Source organism: Coregonus clupeaformis, chromosome 20 (genome assembly GCF_020615455.1).
Source record: "Coregonus clupeaformis isolate EN_2021a chromosome 20, ASM2061545v1, whole genome shotgun sequence".
Classification (NCBI taxonomy): domain Eukaryota; kingdom Metazoa; phylum Chordata; class Actinopteri; order Salmoniformes; family Salmonidae; genus Coregonus; species Coregonus clupeaformis.
In genome coordinates, this window is record NC_059211.1 from 6,157,811 (window position 1) to 6,167,742 (window position 9,932).

General features: G+C 42.0%; 1 protein-coding gene across 1 annotated transcript; it reads right to left on the reverse strand.

The window, feature by feature from the left end:
* Positions 1 to 400: 400 nt before the first annotated feature.
* On the reverse strand, positions 401 to 5,491 carry LOC121532787 (C-type natriuretic peptide 4-like). Its single transcript, XM_041838581.1, has 3 exons — positions 5,310 to 5,491; positions 3,683 to 3,963; positions 401 to 773 (listed from the first exon to the last, which is right to left on the reverse strand). Exons 1-2 carry the CDS (start codon positions 5,400 to 5,402, stop codon positions 3,706 to 3,708), a joined length of 351 nt encoding a protein of 116 aa, XP_041694515.1. The 5' UTR covers positions 5,403 to 5,491; the 3' UTR covers positions 401 to 773; positions 3,683 to 3,705.
* Between the last annotated feature and the right edge of the window lie 4,441 nt (positions 5,492 to 9,932).

Genomic DNA, 9,932 nt, shown 5'->3' on the forward strand with positions numbered 1-9,932 from the left:
GGAACAAATTCAACATATTTTATACAATGTTTGTCGATGTTGAAAATTGGTTACCATGACATAATCCGGTGGTTGAAATTTCACAAAAGCGTTTTCATTGATTACTTTTTTCAAATCCACATAGATTTCACGGCACAATGTGTTGACAAATGACGTTGCAACAACCAGTTTGTGCCCAGTGGGACCACTCAATGGAGAGAATTGTTGGCCTACATAAGCGACGCACTATCACTGAATAAAGCCTCAGTCTCACCCCTATCCCATAGTTTATTTTACCAGAAATTAGATGTTTTCTCCATATAAAAAAACTGTGAGGAGACTAGTAAGTGCATGGATTTTTTATTTAAATCATTTTGAAAACATTTACAACTATTTAAGACAAAAAAAGGTTACAAACGGAATTTACCTGCAGTTTGCATCCATTTCAAAATTTTACATAAATAAAACGAATATTTATAAATATCTCTTTTATAAACATATAAATAGTTTTTCAAACATAAATACATTTATGCAGGAATTAAAGTACATGAATTTACAGCAGCAGCGATATACAGCTTTGCGGTTTCTAGTTTTTACACCATTGTCCGCCATCTTGTAGTGTGTGTTGGTCTTTCTTTATGTTATACATATGGGTTGGTTTTATCATTGTTGTCTCAGTCCTCGAATATGGTGGTCATCGTGGTTTTTCGTACCGAAAATCCGTCACTTTTTTGGTTTTTACCTCAGACGAGGACCAACTGAATCCAAGTTGTCGAACCCGTCGTCTGAATGCTCTGCGGAGAGGGGAGAGGAAAAAACATGGTTAGATGGCTTTCTCCACTGAAAACTCTGGACGGATGGTTCTGTTAAAAGAAAACTGGATATAGATATGGACATGTTCCCACAAAATAAAGGGGATCACATGTCACCCTCACTAAAACAAGCTCTCTAACTAAAGTCTTACTGCACCACTCTGCTCTACTCACTCTAAACAACCACATGAAGTCCAGCCTTTGCTTCTCACACAATACTGAATTGACCATCTAATACTCCTCTCCTCCTCTCCCACTTCTCACTTTAAAGTTGGTAAAGGGAGGAAGAGAGGTGTCTGCCTAAGAAACACATGCACTTAGTCACATATAAACAGTATGAGTCATGAAGGAAGGTGCCACAACAGCCCCTCCGTCAGGATTTCACTGTTAGCCACACACAATCACAAAGGCAAAGCGCCCGTCACCTGGTTTCCTTATTGCTTCATTCTGCATACCGCCCCTTTAATGTTATTTTTTTCTACTGAGCAAAAAGGGTTTCCTGGAACATTCCACTTAGGGTGCCGTGTGTGTATGTGTGTGTGAAATGTTTTGTGTGTGTGTCCATCTACAAAGAGAGGAACCTGCTCTCTCTCTTTCTTTCTCTCTCTATTTATCTTTATCTCACTCACACACATACATAGAGACTGGTCAATGACGTCATCACGTGCCCACAATCCATTCTGCTTAATGTTTATCAACGGCCTATGGCCTAACACTGACATCTACATGTCCTCATTGTCTTCACATCCGTCCCATTGACTTCAGCCAACAGATATGATTACTTATGGTGATGTATTGCAATGAGTATGGCTAATTCAATTGGATTGCTTCCCACGGACTTCAAACATTTCAAGAGCGGCTTCCTGATCTCATTCTATGGGGTTTTGTCCTGAGAACGCAGTCAGCATGATGTTCTGTTAGAGCGTCAGTGGGACACGCTGTTCTGCCCTGAAATGCTCTCACACTGTCCCACATAAATGCATACGCAGAGAGCATATAGATGGACTGCTTGGGAATTGATTGTTCATGATTTCAATCAAGAAGCAGATGCATTTGTAAGTTAATTTATATCCTTCTTTTAATGCAGTCTCAATAAGATGTGTTTGTAGTAGTCAGTAGGCCTAAACCAAAAGGATTGGCCTGTAGGATTACCCCTTCACTGAAGGTTAAGGTAACCCTAACATTGTTTCAATCACTGTTGGTCAGTTGCAACATGTTCCATAGTGACCCCACTGACCTCTCACATAAGATTGACCTTTGGCCACTAACAGGCTCACAAGTGGCCACCTCATCACCTCCACAGGCATACATGGACATTTGTGAATCGTTTCAGGAAACTAGGCATGTCGCACGTCACTACTTCACAGGAGAGGCATTTGAACGTAAACATGTATTTTTTTTTATCAACATTTGTTTTTGGGCAGAAATGCCTTCTGGAACATGTGAACTTTCATGTGCCTTAATAACAAACGTGTATTCCATCCAAAAATATGAATACCTAGTTCATACCTAGTTGGTTTAGCCACGGAAAAAGACAGGATCCTTCCCACTAGCCATGATTGGCTGAGATAATGGATGGGCTGGACATGCCAAGAAATGAGTTTGGATTGGTCTGCCATGTAGCATGCTTCTGTCTATAACGTGAGCTGTTCACTATGTGTTGACAGTCCTTTCTACCGCAAAGCATTCATCCATGTATACAGGTAAGAGTCTTGCTAAATTTCCAGATATACGTTTCTAATTTAGTCAGGAAGTCGTTTTTATTACAAGTTAAAGCATACTGTTAGTTATCTAGCAAACGTTAGCTTGCTGGCTCGCTAGCTAACGTAAAGTGTATAATCTGTGTAGTAATATTATTCGAATCAGAAACCCATTTACATTGCTAGTTATAGCCTAATGTTAGCTAGCTAACATTGAACCTAGTTTGTTAGCTTTAGCTACCTGCAGATTCATACTACAGCTATGACAATGTTTGTATTGGTAGTAGTATGAGTTGGGATTATGCCGGTTCATTGTTTAGCTAGCTACATGTCTAAACAAAAGACTCCACTTCGGCCGGATTACTACATGACCCTTCAAATTAGCCAGGTGTTTCTGGGGGTGATTACAGCCATCTATTGTATTTCATGAACATGTGTACATATCTAGACAATAGTGACCCATCCACTTAGCTAGATGTGGCTGGGGGGTGGTTATAGCATTTCCTTCACATCAATTTAGACAAGTGTGTTGGGTAAGCGTCATCTAATAATGATAAAATATTTTTATCTGGACACTTTATGTTTTTGATATTGCTACTATGCAAGTAACCATTTCACTGTACTGTTTACACCTTCTTTATCCTCTGCATGTGACAAATAAACGTTTTACTTGATATAGCTTGTTTACCTCATGGCCTCACATGTGAATCCTTAAAGAGATGGGTGGGGCTAAGGCTTAAGAGGGTGTGAACGATGCTGAATGGGTGTAGACCAAGAGCTCTCCAGTAGGTGTACCAAAACGTTCAAGGGACATTTTCTCAAAAGTGGGGTTACAAGTTTATCAACTTTCAAAGCAGAATTACTTTCCCATTGTTCCTCAACTGCAGTGTATGATATACCATTTTGTAGCTGAGTCTCTACTTTTATCCAATGTAAAAAACACTTTCAAATTTTGCTACATAAGACCAAATCGAGGTGGTCGGTCACATTTAGGCTACTGCAAACTGTTCTATGCTACTCTTTTTGTCTGTAGTCTATGGGTGTCTCATCTGGAATGTGCACAGGAGTTAGCCTACATTGGGGATTTTGTAGCAAAGGCTACCATCATAAGGTAGTGGTGATGGACCTTCTTCCTGATTCAATCCCAGGATATGCAATTGAGCATATGCCGCGGGAGTTTAGGCTACTTACCGACACGTCTCTATACGCCATCTCTAACAGCCCATGCCGCTAATGGTGCCTATCCTGTCCATTTTGTGTCCGAAGCAGCCACTCCGGGCCGCGGCCCCTTTCTTGGTGTTAGGTTTGTGTCTCCGTGCGCTGGGCTGGCTCGCCCACATGCCTTTGGCGCGAGTTTCCATGCGCAGGTCTCGTAGCAAGCGTACCCGGGAGCGCAAGTTCTCCATCCTCCGCTCTCTCTCGTCAGACGCCAGGAACTGCGACAGCTCCTCCCCCAACAAACTTCTAAGAGACTGGGACACAGAAACAAGACACCGGCTTTAGATACTAAACTCTTAATTGAATCGATTTGGGTAAGCATCTGTCAGCAGATAGCCCATCTGGGAATTTTTCTGATAAACGGCAACAAATCTGCGCATTCGGGACATCAATTGTCTACGTCGGCAAGCAGTAAATCCTGCAGTTTTTAACACTTTTGTTTTCAACTGGTCCTATAAAAATAATTATGTTAATTCCATAGCAAACCATTCTGAAATTATGCTTAATCTAGTATAATGTTAGTGCTGTCTACACTTGCCATTCCATTTGCTCCGTTCCAGCCATTATTATGAGCCGTCCTCCCCTCAGCAGCCTTCACTGTTAAATGTGTAGCTACTAGCTACTGAATAGAAATCACATTAATGCTGCAATTAATTGGCTCATCTTTCAAAACTAAATCCTGAATTTGGGTTTGATCATAGGCTACAGTTGCGCTTTAACGCATGGGAAACGGTGTGTATCCTATTGCACATTGGTTGAATAAGGCGACGAACACTGGCCAGAAATTAGTCTCCTTCTGGGGTTTCTTGTATGCAGCGGGAAAGACAGGTGCGCGTGCAGTAATATATTAATTACTCACTGCTATATAGTGTTAGGACTATTCGTGCATAGAATGTCCAGTTCCGAAATATCTGTTCTACAAGTCTCTTGAAGGCAGATGCGCTTTTTCACCATCGCGCTTCCATGACCAAACGGTTGGGAAAATACGTTTTCTGGTTTAAAATACGCGGTATAATGAAATGTATGATTGGTCGCCTTATACGTCGATATTTATGTTATATTTAGGAAGGATCCGATGTTCAGTCGATCGCTTCTCAAGGCGCGATTGGGTACCAGCATGAATATCAAAATGATGCAAGGAAGAAAGTAGGCTGTAGATTTGCTGTAAAACACAGTAGCCTATCTATCCATATATCTCCCTGATAAACAAGCCTTTCCTTCCAGTAATAGCCTATGCGTACGTTGAGAAGCATACAAAACCCATATCATCAATATGACCAGTGTAATTTAAATACAATAGTCTTTAGACTTAATACTAATACATTTAACAATATTATGAATATTAAAGCGCCCGCGTTAAAAAAGGAACAGTAGTTTAGTTTATGATAAAGTAAAGCAATTATAACCTGCATGCCAAGAGATACATTGCCAGTAGCCTATACACTTGTATCCGTTGTTTATGTTCTTTGGGGCACCATAGTGTGGACAATATTAGAGTTATACTTGCGCATAATGCAAAATTGTTCTCCAAAGAATCGCAATAACAAAGAACGCATTCCGCTCACAAATTGCAGCGCGCACATCAATGAAGTGACCTCACCTTCTGTTGCGCGGGTGTTAGAGGCTTCGCCCCTGTCCTCACTGAAAGCAGGGTGATCATAAGTCCACAAGCCACCAAATGCGAGATGTTCATTCTGACAAGTTTTGTAAAGGATTCCTCTGTGCACGATAAATGATATCGGTAGGTAACCAATTGGTTCTCTATGTCTGTCCTTACTCCAAGCTTCCCATGTGCTACTCTAACTGTGAATTAGTACTCGCGACTTTATAGCCAGCCACTGGTGATGTCATGACCACCTGCGTAATGGTCTTCCCTCCCTCCTGTACCTTGCCAATGTCGTTTATTTTTTGCGTACCTGCGGCTTGAGGAGCACTTCATACTACATTATTAATTAAATGATACACACACTGGTCATTGTGGCTTAAATTAATGAGATTTTGTTTTATTACATTATTGTTATACCATGCGGCATTAGGACTGGTTTGCATCCAAAACAGTACTCAACTGATTGAAAATGAGAAATTATATGTATTTCACAACTGTTGAAGTGTGACATTGGCAGCAACATGAGACTATATTAAAATGCCAACCACCCACCGCGATGAAATGAGGTTGGACAATGAGTTCCAAAGAAACCAAGACCTAACTTGGTAGATGCAACAGAGTTTGTGTGGAATGATTAGCCCACTCAGCATTACCATATTGTGAGGGAAAGTGTATCAAACACCATTCAAAAAAAGTGCTGTCTTGGCAGGCCTAATTTATATAATTGTAAACTTTTGAAAATACATGTTGGTTATTTTTTATAATTATTTATTCGTTTTTCAGCTGTATTTGCTCTCGATATAGTTTAATGCATAATAACAAATAGCCTATTTAGCATATGCACCAACATGCGCATTAATTCCTGGGGAAATCATTAATAAGGTGTAACTTTAAAATATGAGCCCCCAAAACTTGAATAAAAAATATCTACAACGGCTTCAATTTGTTGGGTTAAAAACAACCCAGCACTGGGTAAATAATGGACAGAACACACTTTGAAACACTTATAGGCCTACGCTCAAAAGACCATGGTTCATTCGATTTGTCAAGCGTGTCAGACCCCACAAACATCACTGATGCCACAGAGGTGACATAGCGGTCAGCGGATCCCACGTGAAGACCCTCTCCTTGCCAATGCATCCTCCCGGTTACGCTCAAGAACACATTGAATGAAAGAAACGTCGTCAAATCGGACACGTTAGGGGCTGTAATTCCAAAACGGTAATTTGTGAAAAACAAATTAAATTATTCTGTTGGCGTAACACATTGTCATCAAGTAAACCCGTTGTCTTTTGAGAGACACCTGCACACTGCAGTGCGCGTTTTTCTTAAGAGCAAGTGCCTGTGCGCTTGACTTCACTAATGCATTGCTGTCGATTGCAAGTGCGGCGATATGAAATGATACTATCTATATTTGAAACACTTATATAAAACTCTGCCCGACCTATGGTCTAAGGGTGGAAATGTCTAAAGTTCTCTTCACGAGCAATATGATGAGCTTTGAAGTGCATGCTGCTGCTAAGGCGCATTCTGTCGAAGCACCATCTGTTTTGAAACACAGAGTGGCAGTATTTGCTGTCTTGAAATACCATATTATCTTTGGTCTTAAAGATTGACAAGGCCTCACTTCACAACAGTTCCGTCATTATCATATCAATCAGGTTGATGGTAAATTGATTGTTCTCTTTCTGTTAGGATGACACTCCTGACCCATGTGATCCATGTTGCATACAAGGGCTCTAGTCCAGAGAGTGGTTTATTTTGTGTTCAGACATTATGTTAAAAAAAACGGGAGAAAGTCAGATCTTTCTTTGCAATTTCAACACAAATCATCAACAATATAGACAATGAACAGGATGCACAAAAAGTAATCTCTACCCACTGGGCAAAAACTGGTTGAATCAAAGCTGCTTGCACATCATTTCAACAAAAAAAGTCAATGTGGTGATATTGAATCAATGTGGAAAACTGATTGAATTTGCAAAAAGGCATCAATGTAAGGGAATTTACAATTTTTCCACCCAACTTTTAACCTAAATCCAATGTCATGGTGGCATTTTCTGTTGATTTCACATTGAATTTACATTAGTTGACAACTCAACCAAATGTAAATCAAAAATAGACCTTGAACTGATGTCTGTGCCTAGTGGGTATGTAGTTAATCCAAAAAATGTCTGTAGTGAGGTTTCAGTTCAATTATAATTTCATGTTGGATATCTCTCACTGTACAATACAATCCCAACAGAACACAACACAATACAAGTGTATTGTCCAATGTGAATCAGAAATGTGTCTTTTTGCTGTCTTGCATTATTCCTAACCCCCTGGACATCATATATTCACACAGAGGAGGCTGGAATCATAGTCACAGCCACAGAGCATTGCCCCTGGAGCAGGTTTGAGGTAAGGTGCCTTGGTCAAGGGCACAACAGCAGCAGGTGGCACCTGCTATTATTATGCCAGCAACCCTTTAGTTGCCAGCTCACTTACACCCTATTTTCCCACGTCAGCTCTGGGATTCAAACAGGCAAACCTCCAGTTACTTGCCCGTCTCTCTTCAACCTCAAGCTACTGCTTCCCCAGTATTCAGCCATACTGAATAGGACCTTGAGTTGGAAGGCCACTGTCTCCATCTTATTGACCACTAGAGAGGAAAATTACCTTCACTCTGAAAATGTCCATCTCTCTCTCTCTCTCTCTCTCTCTCTCTCTCTCTCTCTCTCTCTCTCTCTCTCTCTCTCTCTCTCTCTCTCTCTCTCTCTCTCTCTCTCTCTCTCTCTCTCTCTCTCTCTCTCTCTCTCTCTCTCTCTCTCTCTCTCTCTCTCTCTCCTTGAAACCCAGGATGGACACTGATGGATTCGGACAGTGCTCTGGCCACAGCTCGGTTACCGCACCGCGCACGGTGATGACGGACCAGCATGCTTCAGGGCCGAACGCCCGAATACCCGTGAGCCCGCCAAATGTTGTCTAAGACAAGGGCCCATTGTGGAAAGAGAGAAGGGGGTCATAATACTCTCTGCCCTGCCTATGAGAAATGAGAATGGACGGGTTGAAATGTGGCATTCATCTACATGGATGAGAGCTACATTTCTGAGCAGTCAGCTCAATCACGAGGAGACAGTGGGAGACGGAATCAATCGAGGGGGTTCTTATTTTGATTGATTTTTTTTGCCAGTCATGTCACTTCGAGCCTTTTTGGTCATTCACCTTCTTATTCAAGTTATTTTTTCCAGATCTAGCCCATTGGTTTTCAGTACGAACATTGCGAGATAAGTGGAGTAGAACCAATGGCATGCTTCATTGACAGTGTTTTTAGTTGCTGGCTGCACGGTCAACCTAACAGCCTAAAAGTCCAATAGTATTGAGATAAATATATAGCCATTTAAAAATATGGTTCCCTTTTGTTAAACATAGTGGCGGCGGTTCCGGATTTTCTGGAACGCAACTTGCCGTGGTCTTTTATACAGAGATATCTGCGCATGTGAAGGACATTCTGCTGCGTAAATTGCTTCTACTCAGTGCTCCCACTGCTCCACTGCCGCTTACCCCTCATTGACATGGAGGGGGAAACCTTATGTTGTAGGCTACACTAAAGACATGATCGACATGTTCGTGCAAACTTTGTTGTCTGTTGTAACAGTATATTTAGGCAAGCATATCAAACACACGCAAGACACATACAGGCAGTAAAAATAGCAATTATTTTCTCATTATCATTGCAAACATTGGCTGGTTCTTTTTTCAGCAACTCTCGCTAAGATATAACAACATAACTATGAAGATTATAATTACAAATAGTAGGCAGTCTAAATCAGTAGTTGACAAATGACGTAAGGAATAATAGTGCACCGGGCACCAGGTGATGCAAAACCAACTCACCCATTGTCAGACTCTGGTTCCCGCCGGTCCGGATACACATGCTCAGGCTCTGTCACGGTTTCGGCCGAGGCTGCCTCTCTCCCTTGTTCGGGCAGGCTTCGGCGTTCGTTGTCTCCGGAATACTAGCTGCCACCGTTGTATGTTTCATGTTCGTTTGCTTTTGTCTGTTTGTTGTCACACCTGTTCTCGTTTAGCGTAATTAGTGTCCTATAAGTTTCTCGTTGTGTTTGTCTAGTGTTGTGTGTTATTGATTTTGGTCTGTCGTGTGTAGGGCTTCATTTTGTATTTCGCTCGGTTGAGCTTCCCTCCACTGCGTTGGAGTATTACGCACCTGTTTTGTGCGCTTTCGTTTTGTTTCGCCTTCGTGCGTATTTTCGCCTTCGGGCAAGAGTTGGCTTATTTCCTTGTTGGAGATTACTAAAGTCTGTTGGACTATACTTCGGTGTCCTGCGTTTGATTCCACCTACACCCACCTACAGCACGCGTGACAGAATAACACACCCAAAATGGAATCAGCAGGAGCCGCAGCAGCCCAGACGACGCTGGAGGACCAGGTTCGGGAACAACGGGACCAGATCCTGCAGATGGGGACCGCACTGCAGGAGGTGATCACCACCATCCGAGGCTGGGGAACGCCTCCACCACCACCCTCCCTGCCAGCACCATCGGCCAGTCCGCCCATTCCCCGCACCGGAATCCCGAGGAGTCCGACTCTCGCTCCCGAGGGCCTACGATGGA